This window comes from Geotrypetes seraphini, chromosome 6 (assembly GCF_902459505.1).
Source record: "Geotrypetes seraphini chromosome 6, aGeoSer1.1, whole genome shotgun sequence".
Taxonomy (NCBI): Eukaryota; Metazoa; Chordata; class Amphibia; order Gymnophiona; family Dermophiidae; genus Geotrypetes; species Geotrypetes seraphini.
Window position 1 is genome coordinate 62,870,859 of NC_047089.1, and position 19,865 is coordinate 62,890,723.

The window sequence follows — 19,865 nt, forward strand, 5'->3', positions numbered from 1 at the left end:
AACAACTGAATTAATTAAGGGCTCCTTTTACTTAAGGGAGGTCCTGCCTTAATCCTTCCAGTTTGGGCACCTTTCTGATCCTTGTTTTTAAAACAGGTTTAGCTCGAAAGGTCTAAATGGTGCCCTGGACATTTTGTTAAAAGTTTGATTATCCCTGCAGAATGTCCAGGTCCTAAACCCGCCCTAAGACCACTTAAAACACCCCTCTAACATGCACCCTTAAGATTTAGATGCACTGGAGACAAAACCAGAAAGACGTCTAGAAAGTCAGTTTCAAAAATGACCACTTGGACATTTTAACTAGTAAGATGTCCAAGTACCAGTTTATTATATCTTTTAAATTTAAATGTCTATCTGTTTTGAAAATGAGCCCCATAGCACCTATGTTCCTTCTAAGTCAGGGGGTCAAAGTCCAATCCAGTCGGGGTTTCAGGATTTCCCCAATGAATATGCATGAGATCTATTAGAATACAATGAAAGCAGTGCATGCAAATAGATCTCATGCATATTCATTGGGGAAATCCTGAAAACCCGACTGGATTGTGGCCCTCGAGGAGGGACTTTGACACCCCTGCTCTAAGTGGAGCAAGTGAGCAATTGCTCATATATTCTAGGAGTATTGCTCCAGATTTTACATGGTCGCTCACAAAAATACTTGCATATCTGGAAAATTGTTGATTTTTAGAACTTGTTGCTCACATGAGAAAAAAATTTGCATGTACCCAGACAATCCTTAGAGGGAGCATTGCATACCATAGAATCCAAAAAGTATGCAAAAACACTGCTGACCAAAACAAAATGGGATTGAATGAACTATTTTACTCCAGCCCCCCTCCTTCTCCCCCTCCCAGAAAGGCACATGAATAAGAAAGAGCAAACATTCTTATAAATGGGAAGCTATTATTAATTTCTCATGGGAGGAAGAGATTTTAAACTGGAATTAACAACTATTGCCTTGCTTTACTATAGCTACTGATTCTAGCTCTTCTATTGAATAATTGTCTCAAAATGATTAATAGATGGTTGTGTGGATCCAATACAAGCAAAGAAAATATGACAGATAAGACACTTACAGATCTGCTGCAGTATGGTTGTGCTGAAGAGGCAAGTAAAGCGTGCTGGTTGGCTCAGGCTGTTCAATCTGTCCCTCACGATCCTTTGATTGTTTCAGGAGATCAAAGAATGGTGAATCCTAATTCAGAGAAAAACACAGATTTCCATAAGCTGATTACATACTTCTGGATATGGAAAAATAAAGCACCAATCCCAGGCTACAACTTTCTTTTCCAGAAAAAAAAAGAGCTTCTTCCACTATGGTAAGAGCGGATAGCATAGCTGGTTTTAAGAAAGGTTTGGACAAATTCCTGGAGGAAAAGTCCATAGTCTGTTATTGAGAAAGACATGGGGGAAGCCACTGCTTGCCCTGTATCGGTAGCATGGAATGTTGCTACTCCTTGGGTTTTGGCCTGGTACTAATGACCTGGATTGACCACCGTGAGAACGGGCTACTGGGCTTGATGGACCATTGGTCTGACCCAGTAAGGCTAATTCTTATGTTCTTATCTCTGGTTCATTCAATTATTGCAGTACTTCGCAACTCTCTCCTGGAGACATACCATATATACTTGACTATAAGTTAAGACATTTAGGGGGGAAAAAACTCACCTCCAGTGGAAAGCTGTTCCCTCTCTTCTTGCCCCCTGCCAGCCTGGGAATTCCTATGGCTAGTACCTGCAAAAAAGTAGCTTGAGCCACAGCAGCAATCCTCAGAAGGTGCTTGTGGCCTGTCCCGGAGCACTTTCAATGATTTCCCCCATCAAACAGAAAGTGAGTCAACCTCCTGTTTGATGACAGAAATCATAGAGTATGCTCCAGAGCAGGCCACAAGCAGCCTCTGAAGATTGCTGCTGCATGGCTCAAATGACTTTTTGCAGGTACCGGTGGTAGGGATTCCCAGGATGGTAGGTGGGGTCAGGAACACAGGGGAACAGCTTTCCGTGGGAGGGAGAGAGGTGCTGGCCTAGGTCAGGATTGATCAATGCATGGGTCAAGAGATTTTAGCCCATTTTTAGATTTAAAACTGCCCTCAAACTATGCATGGGATTGATTTATAGTTCAGGATACACAGTACCCAGCTAGTCAGTTTCCAGGGTTACCACAATAAATATGCATGAGATAAATGTGCATATTGTCATGCTCCTCTAGTTGTGCTTAGCGTGGGTTGGTCTAAAGCCAGCATTCCTCCCCCTGAGAGCTGCCTCTCTCTTAGCCTGTCCAAAGCTCCAGGGTCACTTCTAATCAGTACTACAAGGGTTTGGGTGAAGTAAAAATGAATTGAAGTCTTATATTCAAATCCTAAATTGTCATCTCTCATGAGTCCATGTCCCCATAATTTTGTTCTCAAGTCAATAGTCCTTGGTTTTAGTCCTTTTTCAACTTTGCAAAAAACACTTATGCAAATTAGTCCACATGCAAATGTCCTTCTGGTTTTGCCCCGAGTTATCCAGGGGTCATGTAAAGCAATGCTTTTCACACAGAAGAATAGAACTCCATCACTCCAGTCTTCCTAGATCCTTCTTTGGATCTTTCCGTCTCAATAGTCATAGGGCAAGGATTTGTTCCCACCCATGCCCTTGTGCTTCCCAAATTATCTCCTTTTCCTGTTTAGGTAATCCTCTTTAGGTAGACCTGAGGCCAATGATCCCTATCTTCCCTCTTTCCCAATACATCATGTTTCTTGAGCTGAGGTCTAAGTGGTCTCTTCTCCAGAGTAAGGAATCTAAAAAGGGGGTTTTGTTTCATCTTTGGAGTCTAGGGTGATATATTGCGAGCTGAAAGGGTTCTGCAGGTTATCCTCCAGTTAAGACTGGGACTCCCATCATCATCTTCCCATGGAGAAAGGAAAATGGTAAAACCAGAGGACATAATTTGAGGTTGAGGGGTGGTAGATTCAGGGGCAATGTTAGGAAATTCTACTTTACGGAGAGGGTGGTGGATGCCTGGAATGCGCTCCCGAGAGAGGTGGTGGAGAGTAAAACTGTGACTGAGTTCAAAGAAGCGTGGGATGAACACAGAAGATTTAGAATCAGAAAATAATATTAAAGATTGAACTAGGCCAGTTACTGGGCAGACTTGTACGGTCTGTGTCTGTGTATGGCCGTTTGGTGGAGGATGGGCAGGGGAGGGCTTCAATGGCTGGGAGGGTGTAGATGGGCTGGAGTAAGTCTTAACAGAGATTTCGACAGTTGGAACCCAAGCACAGTACCGGGTAAAGCTTTGGATTCTCGCCCAGAAATAGCTAAGAAGAAAAAAAAAAAAAAAAAAATTTTAAATTGAATCAGGTTGGGCAGACTGGATGGACCATTCGGGTCTTTATCTGCCGTCATCTACTATGTTACTATCTTCCCATGGGGCTACCATCTTCATTACAATATATTGGAGATCCTTTGAATACAAGTCTCTTTCATTCTTATTCATTGTGGTAATCCTGAAAATCCTAATGGCCAGGTGTGCCACTTGGAGAGGTAGAGAAACATTAATATAGACATCAAAGTTAATTGGACCATTCAGATCCAATAACAATAAGGCAATCTGAGATGTTTTTGGTAACACAAAACCTCAAGATTTTGGAGAAAAAGTTAGAAATAGAGAATGACATGAAGACAATTTTCCCCGTCCCTACAGGAACTCATTTTCCCATCCTGTCCCAACGAGTTATTTTCCTGGCCTGTCCCCATTCCTGCAAATTCCATTCTCATCTTCACAAGCCTCAAACACTTTAAAATCATAAGTGTTCGAGGTTTGTGCGGTTAAGTAGAGCTTTCAGGAATTGGACAGAGACAGGGACAAATTTGTCCCCATGTCATTCTCTAGTCAGGAACAAACATTTTCAAAAACGTTTTAAAATGACAAGATAATAAATTAAATAGAATATTACTGATTTATATTCTTTTTAAATACTTTAGACAAAATCATTTTATTCTAACATTTTGTCAATTGCAGATGTCCCTAGAATTAAATGGCATTCATTAATGTACAGTATCTTGGTAGTAGAAACACTGAAATGTATTATGAACTCTTTAAAGAAAATGTTCCCTACTTGTCTATTTGCCCTACTTGTAGCAGGACATATTTATTGCTAAATGCCACCTATTCCTTCCATATCTCAATTCTGCATGTAGGCTACTTTTCTTCACTGTTTGTCTCTGGTAGCAGCAGATAATGTACCAGTTCTTGTATGCCACTTTGCTGGTTGTTCAGTCCTTCTTAGCTCTTGCAATTTGATCTTCTGTTCTACTTCTCTGATTCTCTTGTTTTGCATTTATTCTCATGTAGTAAGCAAAAAGCAACTGTTCATGTTACATACTGCTCAACTAATAAGACAGCTGTTTGGTCAGTCTCCGAGCTGCTGCCTTCAGGTGGTGAAGAAGAAAGGTGGTGGGGGGGGGGGGGTAGGGATGGCCAGTACAGGACTATTGCTAATGTTATGGGTGTTTTCTGTATATAGCCCTATTTTGAGGAAGATTCTTCCTTTCGTACTGTATTGATAACGCAACACATCCATGTGTACTTATCTTGTTTGTCTGGTTAGATTGTAAGCTTTACTGAGCAGGGATTTTCTCATGAATGTTTTAATCACAGTACTGTGTACATCTAGCAGCGCTATAGAAATGATAAGTAGTAGTAGTGGTTGTAGAAGACCATTAGGAAGGAGAGGGAAATGGAAAACAGAAGTGAAGCAAGAAATGGATAAGAGAGCAATGCGAAGAAGTGGTAGATATAGGGAACAACTATAGCAACTGAAATTGAAAGCCCATGAAAAGCTACAAATCAGACATATGGAGAGGATGAAGACAAAAGAGAGTTGGGAGTGGACATAAAATATGAAAGCAGAAGAGAGACAGAATAATACAATTAGGGAAAAATGGGTCATGGACAACAAATTTCATTTATAGGGGAGTGGCCAAGATGGCGGCACTTAACAGGCAGCTCCGAGATCGAGCTCCGTGAGCTGTCGGCATACTTTTTTTTTTTCCATTATGGCACACAAATGGAAGGCTATAGTAAAACTGCCAGCCTCCTTGACGCCTTTGCCGCCATTTTGACAGCTCCAAATTGAGCAATTCCTGCCTGTGATCTGCTCACTAATGGGTGATGGAAGCCCAGTGGCATGAGAGGGCGGAGAAGGTCCAATTACGCAAGGGCACGAGATCTCTTTCCCATTTGCGCCTCTCTGTCCGGCTGAAGTGGGAAGCAAAACTGGCGAAGGTGCAGCGTGTGTACCTGCCGAGGAGGTGGAAACGGTAGATGAGCTTCTACCAAAGGAGAATATCTTTGGGGAATTGGCCCCCATCAGACAGGTGACTTTGGAAGCAATTTGGGGAATGTTCAAGAGGCTGGATACAGTTACCCAGAAAACATCTAAAGAGGTACAGGTTTGGGGGGGGGGACTTGATGACATTACTAAAACTTGGAACAAACTAATCTTGAAACAAAAAATGCTTTGATAAAAATGGATTCTGAAATAAAGTCTCTACAAGAATTTAAGAATAGAGTGATTAAGGACAGTCTGATAATACACAGAAAAATTGAAAATATTGAAAATTTTAACAGAAGGATGAATGTGAGAATTCTAAACTTTCCCAAGACCACAGGGATACCTCCTTATGACATGTTTAAAAAAATATCTTTTGGAAATATTAAAATATACCTCTGAAAGTATTCCACCATTAAACAAAATTTACTAACTTCCTTCAAATGTTAAACAACCTCGAGGGGACTTGGAAAGAGAGGAATAGCAAACTACTCAACTTGATTTGCAAAACTTATCTGATTTCCTGAAAGAACCCATAGCAGAGAAAACACTTAGAACAACTCTATTAGTATCTTTTGTCTTCCAGCAAGATATAGATGCATTTATGAAACAGTATTTTAGAGTTTAAAAAATTTTTTTTATGGCAAAAGGATATGGGTCTACCAGGATGTCACAAAGAATACTCAAGAACGCAGAAAGCAATTCCTGGAATTAAGACAAGAGACTAACGGTTTTAACGCATGCACTGGATTAGTGCGCGGTAGCTGGAAATCTACCGTACATTAAGGCCTTAGCGCGGCTTTGTAAAAGGAGCCCTAGATCTTTGGGAGCATCTTTTTTGCTTGCTTACCCCTGCAAGTGTGTTGTAAAATATATGCAACTAAAATATATATTTTTTCTCCCCGAACATTTGAAAGCTTTTCTTGAGCTGAAAAGGATTGCTCCAAATTGAGGGATTTGAAGGAAATGGCAGAGAAATGTGTTAAGTCTGTTTTGTAATACTTTATTTTCCTCATTGTTCATCTTCTCATATTATACCTACCTTATCTCCCCCTACTTATTGTGGTCTAATTAAGGTATAAAAAGATTTTTTGGTTTTGTTGAAGTAATGTGAGGTAACACTATTCTTACCGTGTTTCTGTAACAAGAAGTATTATCTTGTGAATATGATTGAAATATAAATAAAGAATTAAAATAAAAAACTATTTCATTTTTATTTTGGAATATATGATAACTTATAAATTAAAATGTTCCTTTAATAAAAACTGTCTATGATATCGATTTGCTCCTGCTTCTGCCCTTAGTATTTTAGCAACATACATGGAATGCAAACAGAGAGTAAATATGGGACTCACCCAGTTACATTACATTACATTGGTGTCTTTTATTCTGCCAATACCTTGCAGTTCTAGGTAGATTACAATAAGAGGAGATTCTGGTCATATCCAGAAAATTACAAGATAGATATTTGGTTGGAACGATTGGGCTCTGGAGATAGATTGAAGTAACCGGTTATATCATGAGCTTGTCTTGATAAATTCCTTAAATAACATGGTTTTGATTTCTCTTCTGAAGGTTTTGTAGTTTGGTGCTGAGGTCAGCAAATTGGTGAAGTGGTTGTCTAGTTTCGCTGCTTACGTGGCGAGTTGCCCGTCGTGCATTTTCTTTTGCTGTATGGCCAACCAGAGAGATACTGAGGGTGGAAAGCCAACTTTAAAGATGCCATAGCAGTCATGAAGCCTATACTAAGGCAAGAGATGAACCTAATGATAAAATGGTTGGGGCTTGAGTCATGAGAAAAGATAAAGAGACTAAAAGATGTATTCCAGCATGATGATACTCAAAGCCTGCAAGAAATGTGAGAAAGGCTGGTTTGGGCCCATGTGCCTAAGGCCCCGCCCACAGGAGGGGCCTAAGGCTACTGGGCCAATTCCAGTTGGCCCAGGCGCCTCAAGCCCCACCTGTGGGCGGGGTTTGAGGTGCCTGGGCCAATCAGCCCCTAAGGTCCACCATTCGATGGATGGCGGGCCTGCTGGACGGGCTTGTGACTCATCCATTCGGCCAACTTACTTTCAGGGGAGTCGCTGGGCCAGGAGGGCTTGGGCTCCCTCCTGGGTCGATCGGATCGGTGGGGTGGGGTGGTCGCCGGGGGAAAGAGGACTTGGGCTCCCTCCTGCCCGGATTGTTGTCAGGCGGGGGGAGCGGTGGATCGCTGCAGGAGAGATGGCTCATCTCTCCTGCCGCTTTAACGATCCCAAGTGCTGCATTTGGCGGCACTTGGTGGTATCGCTATTGCGGTAGGGGAGATGAGGCATCTCTCCTGCCATGATAGTTGCTGGGGGGCTGTTGTTTTTGACAGACATCGGTTACAGAATCCAGCGTTTAGGCGAAGGACTGGCTCCTCCTTCGCCTAAAAGGCCTGGCTTTGGGCATTTGGGACTTAGGCTTTTTTTGCGTTCATTAAATGTGGTAAGTGTAGACGTAGTGGTGGTCTGGGCGTTTAAACAGTTGAACGTAGAGGCAGGCCATTATAAAAAAAAAACCTCCTTTTGGACGTTTTTTGATAATGTTCCCTGCTTTTACTTTCAACGTTTAGGTCTTTAGGCCAAAAAGGGACTTAGACTTTTTTTTTTATTATTGTCCTCCACGTTATTAAGATATTTTGATGTGTATTTTGTTGACATTGTAAGTAGCATACTGTGCCATATTTACTCTTATTTGATTATTTTTACTGCTGTAATTGTCTATGTCTGGCTTATTCTTGTACTCTTCCAAGGGTGAAATTCTTTAAGAAAGACAGTAAATAAATCCTACTAAATAAATATTCTCCATTACAGTTGCTAAGGTTTTGTCTTTTACATCCAGTTGCCACCTCACCTAGGTCAATTCCTCCAGGCTGATCCAGTTCTGGTTTTGATCCATGGAATGCAAAAGCTTGTAATCCTAGCTTTCTTTTTTATAAATTCATAATCAGGCAGCTCCCCTCCCCTCATTTCTGGTCTGCCTCCTCATGATCAAAGTTTCAACAAATATCTATTCAAAGTCAGGTGGGGCAGAAAGGAAGTAGACTGTTGTCAGATCAAGTGAACACACTATAAACTAATCATAAAAAGAAAACACCAGCAAACTGAAAACATTAAGGAAAATAAAGAGAAAAAAAATGTGCCGGTTTAAAAGCTATGGAATATACAGCTACTTTTTTCTACTACTCTTGCTTATTGTCTTTACTAATTAGCAGATCACATCATGCAAGAGAGGCCTTCTTTGGTTTAAAAAAACAAAAGAAAAACCAAATCTTTTCTAATTTCTTACTAAAAATCTACTTTATGTTTCTTCACTGTTGTGGTTCGGCATTCCATACTGGCACTTTGTTTCATGAAATAATTATATTTCCTAGTATTTCCTTTGTCACTGCACAAAAATAAACAAACTTTAATTTAGCAAGACTCTTGGGTGTGTGCACGCATGACTCATGCCAATGGGAAAATCCTACCATTTAAACTGTATACAAAGCAATCGTGGTACACCACACAGTAATGATATAAAGCATTTATGATTTTTTCTGTGTGGAAAGGATGGCATGAAAGACTAAAACACTGAGGATTTTACCAACTACTAACAAATAAGATATGGAAAAAAAAAAGTTTGCTAAGAATTTATGATATTTATAAAACCATTTGTCCTACTAGCGAGTGTCGTTTAGTGCTTATGTTTGACTTATTCTTGCTATACAGAGCCGTATCACCTATAAAACTTTAATGCTGGTCTACAAAATCAAACTTTCGCGCAGTGGCGTACCAAGGGGGGGGGGTGGGCGGTCCACCCCGGATGCATGCTCCAAGGGGGTGCACAGCCGGCCGATCTGGAACCTCCTGCGTTGCAGCAAACGGCACCTCAGCGCGGCTGCCATACTTAGAGCAGAGTCGGCAGCCGTGCTGAAGTGAACGAATGTCCCGCGATGACTGCGCCGTCTACCGCCTCTGTTCCAGAAGAGGTAAGTGACGTCGGGGGGAGGGGGGTGGACCAGCAGCTGCAGTCATCACGGGATTTTGCCGCAACTAACTGCGTCTGCCAGCCCAGCCCCGCCCCCTCCAATGTCACTTACCTCTTCCATCCGGAGCAGAAACAGTCATCGCGGGACCTTTGGGATGGAGAAAGAAAGGAGCATAGTAGGGTGGTGAAAGGAGGTCAGGGTGGCATGGAAGGGTGTGGAGTGTGAGAAAGGGAGTCAGGGTGGTATGGAATCATGCTGAATGGTGACAAAGGGGGGTCAGAGTGGTATGGAATCATGGTGAAGGGTGACAAAGGGGGTCAGGGTGGTATGGAAGGCTGTGGAGGGTGACAAAGGGGGGTCAGGGTGGTATAGAATCATGGTGAAGGGTTACAAAGGGGGTCAGGGTGGTATGGAAGGGTGTGGAGGGTGACAAAGGGGGGTCAGGGTGGTATGGAATCATGGTGAAGGGTGACAAAGGGGGGTCAGGGTGGTATGGAATCATGGTGAAGGGTTACAAAGGGGGTCAGGGTGGTATGGGTGTGGAGGGTGACAAAGGGGGATCAGGGTGGTATGGAATCATGGTGAAGGGTGACAATGGGGGTCAGGGTGGTATGGGTGTGGAGGGTGACAAGGGGGGTCAGGGTGGTATGGAAACATAGTGAAGGGTGACAAAGGGGGTCAGGGTGGTATGGAAGGGTGTGGAGGGTGACAAAGGGGGGTCAGGGTGGTATGGAATCATGGTGAAGGGTGAGAACGGGGGTCAGGGTGGTATGGAAGTGTGGTGGAGGGAGAGAAAGGGTCAGATGCTGATGGAATTGCAAGGAAAGAGACATAAGGGGGAAGGATACTGCATGGAATTGGGTTGGAGGGAGAGAAAGGGGGCAGATGCTGATGGAAGTGGGGGGAAGGGAGAGGAGAGAGTGAAATGCCAGACAATGTGGGTGTGGGAGAGGGAAGGGAAGAAGAGGAGAGGAGAGATGCCAGACCATTGGAGGAGGGAAGGGAGGAAAATGGATGCCAGACTAATGAGGGTGAAGTGAGAAATGGAAGGGAGATGCATAAAGTTTCTAGAACGGGAACAGAAAGAGAGAAGATGCCATATAGAAGGGGCAGAGAGAGGGTAGACAGTGGAGGAAAGGAAGAGAGTGACAAAAAGATGAGGAAAGCAGAAACCAGAGAAGAAAAGGTAGAAAAAAAATTATATTTATTTATTTATTTTTTGCTTTAGGTGAGATCGCTGTTTCTATGATGTTGCATTGTATGCAGAGTCCAGCTTCTTGGTGCTTCAGTCTAACCTTTGCCTACGTATTTTTATTCTATCTTCCCATTTACAAAACTGTAGAGCGTTTTTTAGCGTTGGCATCTGAGCTGTTAGCACCATAGCTAAAAACCACACTACAGTTTTGTAAAAGGGGGAGGAGTTAGTTTGTGATTACATACTAGGCGAAGGTGTTTTCTGTGTTCTGTGTGTTTGAAAAGACATGGTTTTCTGTTAGGATTGACTGTGTAGGATTGATCTGTACTAGTCTGGCTTGTTTAGTTTTACAATGGGTTTATTGATGTACTGCTCACTGCAGTATGTAAGATGCTGCCTTTTCCTAGATATTCATGTGTGACATGTGGATTGTTACTAAAAATCATGTTTTTCATACAGATGGGGGGGGGTCAAAAAATGATGGGCACTGGGTGTCACATATGCTAGGTACGCCACTGCTTTCATGTCTCCCATCTTTTCTCGATAAACTCATCATTCCTTCTTGCCCTTCCCAGACTCTTAGATCGGCTGATCAGAATCTACTTACCATACCTTCCATCAAAGAATTCTATTACACTAAGAAAACTAATTTCTCCATTGTAGCCCCTACTTTATGGAACGCCATGCCACTTCAACTCCGCCTTGAAAATTCACTCAACAAATTCAGGATTAAACTAAAAACATTTTTATTCAAAGATGCATACCATAGCATTTAAATATTTCTTCTCCAACAGCTAGCAAACTAAACACAAACCACTTTTAAGAAGCGATTCCCTTTCCTGATGTTATATCCTCCCCCCTCTCTTCCTCTCCTTTTAATTTGGTTTTTAATGATGTAATTATTAAACTTTCCCTTCCCCCTTTACCCTCAAGCTCACGTTCGTACTTGTAATTTGTTTATTTAATGTTCATACTTCCCCTCCCCTCATAATAATTTAATTTTAACCTTTCATTTTTAACATTGTAAACCGGCCAGGTGTCCGTCGATGGTCGGTATATTAAAATTAATAAACTTGAACTTGAGCTTGAAATTCTCTTCCAGGGCACTGAAAGGAACTGGGTTGAAATGCTCTATGTACTCCTACCACTGCCCCACCCATCCCCCAATAATTTATTTTAAAATGAGGTGGGTGGCAGAGTACATGGCAAATGCATTTCATCTCTAGTAAATGTCTCTGTGAACCTCTCCACCATGCAGTCCTTTCTCTCCATTCCCTGTCTCACCCAGGGGAAGGCCTTTCTCCCCTCCTGTGCCTTACTGCAGCCCTCTCTATATTTCTAAAATCCCTAGCAGCTGAAGACTCCAGTTCTTCCTGGGATCCTAACAAAGGCCAAAATCTCTGCTTCCTTTCCCTAGGACCCAGGCTGGGGCTCAAGATTCTGTCTCAGTGTTTTTCAAACACTAAGGGCTCCTTTAACTAAGCCGCGTTAGGGCATTAACGCGCTAAATTGCCATGCACGCTAGACGCTATCCTCAGCATTGAGCTGGCGTTAGTTCTAGCCATGTAGCACGGGTTTAGCACGCGCTAAAAATGCTAACGCAGCTTAGTAAAAGGAGCCCTAAATATTCCACTAAAAAGTTTGGATTATTCCTTCTTCAGTTATATATAATCAACAGTTGTTGTTTTTTTATATTTTTTTTATTAAATATAATGCATTTACAATATCATAAAGATATCAAGAAAAAAAAAGGTTTTCATACAAATTTTCAATACAACAAATAATACAAAAAACAATCCTTTACAAGCCCACTAAAAGGGGAAACTTATTGCTTATATCAACTAAGTTTTAAGATAAAGCAAGGAAATGGGTTGAGTTCCAGTGAACCCAAATCATTCCCAACTAAATTAGGACATTTAGACATTCCTACCCTAATTCCTCATCAATAAATGAAAAAAGAGAAAGAAAAGAAATCTTACTTCTGTTCACGAGCTACCAAAAATTGTTGCAATTGAATGGGGTCCCAAAAGACAAATTCAGTATCTTGTATCTTAACCAAACATTTAAAAGGAAACTTCAAATAATATGATGCCTCAAGTGCCAGTACTCTAGTTCTCAATTTCAGAAATTCTTTTCTTCTAAACTGGGTAGCTCTTGAGACATCAGGAAACATACTAACCAAATCCCCACAGAACTTGGTCAGTCTATTTTTAAAGTAAAGTTTCATTAACAACATTTTATCTGTCTCACTCATACATGTTAAAAATCATTGTGGACCGAGCCTGAATAACATCTTGAGAATCTTCTAAAAACTCTGTCAAATTAACATCATCTGTTACCAGATGGTCCACATCCTGTACAGTTTCCTTCTTCTTCTGGGGAATATGATAGCAATTATTTATTGGAAAACTATCCGCATTGGGTAATCCCAGTATTTCCTTAAAATATTTTCTTAATAATATTTCTGGTAGTAACAAATGGGTCACTGGGAAATTAACCAAGCAGAGATTCTTTCCCCGATGCATATTTTCTAACATTTCCATTTTTAAATGCAATGACGTAGAATCTTTTACAGCAGATAGGGAAACAGCTTGCAATGTGTTACTCTGAGTTTCAATCTCGCCTAATCTAGTTTCCAGACAATTTAAATTAGCATCCACATTCTCAAACTTTTGAACCACAGACTGTGAGTAATCAGATGTTTGTTTCATTGATTCTCTGAGAAACCACTCAACTCTAGAAATACCTAACCATAAGTCCTTTAAAGTGATATCCTGTTTTTCTACAGCTAGTGGTTGTTCATCCACTACAGTAGTAAACTCTAGTGGTTTAGGTATATCAGTAAAGATCAATTTACTTGTTGAAGTGGATGATACCACAGGACCTGTGGAAGTAGTGGGAGTTATATTCCCACTCACACCGGATATTGGATGAAGGGGGAGTGTCCTTTGTAGAGGACTCATTGATGCTCCAGATATGGGAGAGTTCAAATCAGATACATTTTGTGCTGGAGAGTCTAGGGAAAAAGTCAAGTGTCTAGCCATAGGAATTAAAACAACAGGTGTCGAACTTTTAGATTTGACTTTCCTTTTCCCCATAATCAATTAACTTATACGACCTGGTATCCTGCTGCACAGCTCCACGATGCTCCCCGGTGCTCCAAGGGGCTCCCAAGGGGCGTGACCTGCCCCTTAGGGCACGTCCCTTTGGCCACGCCCTGCGGCCGCCTCCGCGGCAGCAGACAATGATTTATAGAAAGAGCAGAGGCACAGAAGATGGACCCGGTGACGTCAGGGGTCCGTCTACTAGGTTGCCTGTCCGAACAAATTCAAAACGCCGCTGCTGCAGAGGGCGGGTGGGGCAGCGACATGATCCTTGGCGTCCTCAGAAACAGGCAATAACAGCTCCCGGTCTCTCTGCGGCAGCAGACAGTGATTTATAGAAAGAGCAGAGGCAAAGAAGACGGACCCGGTAACATCAGGGGTCCGTCTACTCGGTTGCCTGTCCGAACAAATTCAAAACACCGCTGCTGCAGAGGGCTGGTGGGGCAGCAACACGATCCTCGGTGTCCTCAGAAAAAGGCAATAACAACTCCCGGTCTCTCCGCGGCAGCAGACAGTGATTTATAGAAAGAGCAGAGGCACAGAAGACGGACCCGGTGACATCAGGGGTCCGTCTACTAGGTTGCCTGTCCGAACAAATTCAAAATGCCGCTGCTGCAGAGGGCTGGTGGGGCAGCGACACGATCCTCGGCGTCCTCAGAAACAGGCAATAACAGCTCCCAGTCTCTCCGCGGCAGCAGACATTGATTTATAGAAAGAGCAAAGGCACAGAAGATGGACCCGGTGACGTCAGGGGTCCGTCTACTAGGTTGCCTATCCGAACAAATTCAAAACGCCGCTGCTGCAGAGGGCTGGTGGGGCAGCGACACGATCCTCGGCGTATAATCAACAGTTTTAAAGGGCTGCAAGTTAATTGTAGTTAACTCTGTAAGTAATGTATTCATTATTAATTGTGATTTTAAAAATTAATCATATACCAGAGAACAGAAGAGATTTCAAAGGAGATTCTACTGTATACGCTGGACAGATCGTGAAAGCAACAGCCCAAACTGTGCAGATATTGGAAGTCCGAGAGCCCTGAAGAAATGGCTTAGTTCCGTGAAACGTTGGCTACACACAGGACTCCTCTGAACTTTATATACAGTTATTAACAATGTTGTATAGAATCTCAGTCCCTTAAAGAATAACTAGTGGCATTTAGTCACTCTAAACGGAAGTTTTTTGGCCAATGATGTGGGCGGAGGTGGTTTGAGCATTGGGCTCTACCAAAAATACCTGAGGCTTTTTCTTCCATTAGAGGTGACTTTCAGCCTTAAAAGTGGAATTTTTTGCACTTTAATATTTATATGTTTTAGGCTAGAACTGTTTCTGTATTAAGTGCCCAAAAGGTGCCCAAACTGACTAGATGACTCCTGCTTACTCCCTCAGTGAACATAAGAATTGCCACTGCTGGGTCAGACCAGTGGTCCATCGTGCCCAGCAGTCTACTCTCACAGCGGCCCCCAGGTCATAGACCTATGCCCTAACTGAGACCAGCCCTACCTGCGTTCGTTCGGTTCAGCAGGAACTTGTCCAACCTTGTCTTGAATCCCTGGAGGGTGTTTTCACCTATAACAGCCTCTGGAAGAGCGTTCCAGTTTTCTACCACTCACTGGGTGAAGAAGAACTTCCTTACGTTTGTACGGAATCTATCCCCTTTTAACTTTAGAGAGTGCCCTCTCATTCTCTCTACCTTGAGAGGGTGAACAACCTGTCTTTATCTACTAAGTTTATTCCCTTCATTATCTTGAATGTTTCGATCATGTCTTTCTCTTTGAAAGAACTCTGAATGGGTGAAAATTTAATACTCAATATTCTGAGGCTTGCTCTCATCTATAAATAGAGAAAAAAAGAGAAAAGAAATTATCTCGTGTCATTTTGGTTTATTTTGGTGGTTCTATATATTATATTCACTGCAGGGTGCCACATTGCTCTGCTGGGATGTCTGTGTGGCCATTCTACTAAAAATGCTGACCCCTCAACAGCCCAATGGCTTGTTTGTGTGTGCTTTTCTTTTGGACTTTTATATTTTTTAAAGGTCCTATAAGATAGATGCACTAAGCTCGAAAACACCTAGCAAATGGTCATTTTCAAAACAAAAAGTTAGACCTTTTTTCTGGTTTGAAAATTGTCATTTTCTTTTTTTTTTTGTGCTAATAAGTTTATGACACTGCAGTGTTGTTCATACTGTTCTGTTGCAAAATGGACATTGGCTGTATGCATTCGTTGTAAATTGTTAAAACTTCAATAAAGATAAAGTTAAAAAAAAAGAAAATGGTCATTTTCTGTACTGGAGTTTAGGATGCTATAATTTTTTGTATTTCTGCCCCCGAACCTTAATTTTTATGTGTTATGTTGGTCTATTATTTTCATGTGTTGTTAGTACAATTTGTTTGTCTGTCTTGTCTGTTTAGATGATAAGCTCTTTCGAGCAGGGAGTGTTTTCTTCTTCTTTGTGACTCTGTACAGTGCTGTGTACGTCTGGTAGCGCTATAGAAATAATTAATAGTAGAAGTAGAGATCATATTGAAAATGCCCCCCACATCAACTCTTTCCTTTTATTAAGGACATTAACATTAGTGCAACTACGAGACCTTACATTCCTTTTTTCTCCCCTTTATTTTTAATTCTGTTCTTTCCTCTATAACCTGGTCATTATAGTTAATCTTTTATCTTAAGGCCACAGGCCACTGCTTGCACTGGAACCTGATAGACATTTGACCATCTGGTGTCACTATTGTACAATCTCTGGGACTCTAAGCTAGGTTTGATATTTGAACATACCTATTATGAAATTCAGAAGAAAAATCAGGTCAAAAGATATATATTCAAGTACCTCAAACACGGAATTAGAGAATGACATGGTGGCAGTTATCCACGGCTAGCCACGGGTAACCCGCCGAAACGGTGGGAGGGAAAAAGTGCTCTCTGCGGACACGGGGAGAAGGCCATCCACCGCCCCGTGGAGCGGTGAATGGCCTTGTCCCCGCAGTTAAGGGAGGGAAGGCGCGTGCAACTTCTGGTTGCATCAGAGGAGAAGCTTCCGCCCACAAACACGTGACTACAGGCAGGCAGGCTTTGCCAGCTTCAGTAAGTTTTTTACGAAAGCACCGTGAAGGTAAGGGGGAGGGAGGGAGATAGATTTAGCCGTAGTTAGAGAGGGGGTCACGCGTGATCGGTGAACGTGCGCCTTCCCTCCCTTAAGTTTCAATTCTTTACTAACGTGCCACGAAGGTAAGGGGGAGGGAGATTCTCGGGCCGCTGAAAGGCAGTGATGTGGCGAGAGGGAAGGGTGGATGCTGCAGGGACGGGGCGATGAAGGGGACAGTGGTCTGGTGATGGGGACAGATTTTTTTCCCCCTGTCATTCTCTACACGGAATCACCAAGTCACTTACTGCTTTCTAGCATTTACTCCGGAATTCAATGGAAAGGAGTTACAGTATTAATATTCACCATGGCTCTTTCAGTATTAGGTACGCAAGCCAATCATTTTTTTCTGAACCCTGAAATATATTTGTTTTAATTCCTCCTCCCCCCCCCTCTTTTTTATCCTTTAATGTACTCTAGAGACCTACTGGGTAAACTCAACCTTCTTGTTTGAGAGCTGGCAAGGAGCCTTCTGCAAAACTTAAATGTTTGTACTTTATAGCAGTAAGGCCCCACAAGATCTGAAGCCGAGGCTCTAGTTTCCATTAAGGTACAGCACAACACTGGAGCAAAGTTGAAGAGTCAGGCTTTCACCTACCATACTTTTATCTCCTGTCTTCTCTTTCATTCTTATGTTTTATTTCAGTAAAAATGAAAGAGAAAGAAAAAAATCTAGAATTGTATGGCAACTTTATAGCTACGATATGTATAAACAACACAGATAAAGTGAAAATCCAATATCAACATAGATAACACTTTCACATGGACAGTGCACTATAAAGGAGAAAGGCTACAGCACAAGCTAAAAATAAACCCAAAAGGGAGGAAAAAGCCTCAGAAACTGACCCTCCCACTTCCACAGAAGTGGCTTAAGGTGTTCAGGTAAACCCCTCATAGGCATAAAATACCTCCCCTGGGAAAATAGAAAGCTCTATGTGGTGCAGTAAAAATTCAGTGTAGTCAAACTGAAATAAACTTTTGGACTTATCTCAACAATGGCCAACGTTTCACAATTCTGCTGCCTCAGGGTATAACCAATATGATCATGAACTTTAAAGTGGGACTCATAAAACGCATCTCCCTGCACTTTATAGCTATGACCATTGGCAAGCATTGCATGTGTTGTAGGTGCTCCAGGGAGGGAGACAAAAAGAGGGGGAAGGTGGAATGGGTAAAGGAAGGATACAGTATGTGTAGGCACACAGGTACATACATATATATATATATATATATATATATATAAAGCTTGTGACAGAATGGGATGAGGGAACTAGATGCTGTGTGTTTGTAGGGCAGATATTGACAGCAGCAGCTCTTCTTCATTTTCAAATTTGGTTGCATTTATTATAGAATTATAAACTGGCCAGGCACTCTCATACCTGTTAGATGTATTCAGTCTTCAATCCAAAAAAAACTCCTGCAAAGTTCGTGCTCTTTTCGTTTACCCTTCAGTGAAGGGATATAAGTTTAAAAGATATCACGAACGTACACTTTCTTATCAGGCCATCCTCTGGGACAAAGATTTTAAGCAACTATTCTTCCTATCCATGTCATACTTGGATTTTAGAGAACTTTATTTGTTCTCTAGATTTCTGGGTAATTAATTTCTTCAGAGTTTTATTGTGACTTAGGTTAATCTTTTGTAAACCAAATAGATCCTCATGGTTAAGCGGTCTATAAGTTGATTTTATGTTATTTCATGAATCTGGGTAGGGTTGCCAGATTGTAAAATCCAGATACCCTAGACCCGCCCCCAATCCCGCCCATCTCTGCCCCAGTCCCGCCCTAGCTCCGCCGCCTGCAGCCTGCTTTGGTCAGGCAGGAGGCAATCCCTGTATGCGTGGGTGTTGCGCATGCGTGTAACTTTATCGCGTGACACCCGCGTGTGCGCAGATTGCCTCCTGTCCAAAGCAATTGAGAGGGGGCTTTTCAAAACCCAGACAGTGTGCTGGGTTTTGAAAAGTTGTCCGGACACCGGAACCCCACCAGCCTTATAATTCCAGACATCGCCAGTTCCTACAGCAGAACGTTTTCTTTTTGTCCACTTGCCTGCTTCTGTTCCTTAACATCAGTGTCAAAGCAAAACATAAGCACTCTCCCTCAATAAAATGTGCTAAGAAAGAAGTGAGCAATATGTGAGAATAAGAGGTTGTCAAGTGTTTTTTTTTTTCTGGTTTACTGGTCTATGAGAAAAAAGGAAACAAAGATCATTCACAATGATTCAATACTTTCACTTCTCAAACTACACTTCATCTGGTTAACGTTAAGCTCAAGTTCATAAAGATTTCTAAAAATGTATTTTCTAGAGCTAAACACAAGGGGTAAGGCCAAAGGTGGTCAGGGTGGTCCAGAGGAACTGAAGCAAGGTGTTGGGAAGACAAGAGAAGTGGCCAGATACCAGGATATGGAAAGGTAGTGAAACTCTGTCTCGGTCTCCTGACTCACGCTCCCAAGTGTACTTCTACTTTATTTTACCTAACTCTGCACAAACAGGGCTACGAAATTGTGTGGGTTTCCAACTGTTTATATGTTATAACTCAAACTGTAGCTCATATTGCTGCTAACTTAGATTGTGCTGAAAGATTGTTGTTTTGTGTGAGTTACTGGTGTGGTAAATGAAATCTTCTGCAATGTTTGCAATTACATCACTGCTCTGAATTTCTGGTCATGTGACTGCTCACTTCTCACGTCAACTTCTGGCACCATAAAGCTCCCACACTTAGTGGTGTCCATGTCACAGTGGCATGCACTGAAGGAGCACGCCCAAGAAGCAGGGAATGCTTCTTGGGGCAACTACAGGGGTGATGCTAGTAAAAATGCTAATAGAAACATGATGGCAGATAAAGGCCAAATGGCCCATCTAGTCTGCCCATCTACAGTAACCATTATCTCTTTCTCTCTCTGAGAAATCCCACATGCCTATCCCAGGCCCTCTTGAATTCAGACACAGTCTCTGCTTCCACCACCTCTTCCGGGAGACTGTTCCACGCATCTACCACCCTTTCCGTAAAAAAGTATTTCCACAGATTACTCCAGAGCCTATCACTTCTTAACTTTATCCTATGACCTCTCATTGCAGAGTTTCCTTTCAAATGAAAGAGACTCGACTCATG

The 19,865-nt window shown here is 42.1% G+C and overlaps 1 protein-coding gene across 2 annotated transcripts in view; it reads right to left on the reverse strand.

Moving 5' to 3' along the window:
• Positions 1-19,865, reverse strand: part of RB1 (RB transcriptional corepressor 1) — a 382,409-nt gene that overhangs the window by 55,619 nt on the left and 306,925 nt on the right. For both annotated transcript variants that reach the window (XM_033948118.1, XM_033948117.1), the window contains one exon: positions 1,074-1,192. In XM_033948118.1, the coding sequence (XP_033804009.1) occupies positions 1,074-1,192 (119 nt within the window). The remainder of the gene's footprint in view (positions 1-1,073; positions 1,193-19,865) is intronic.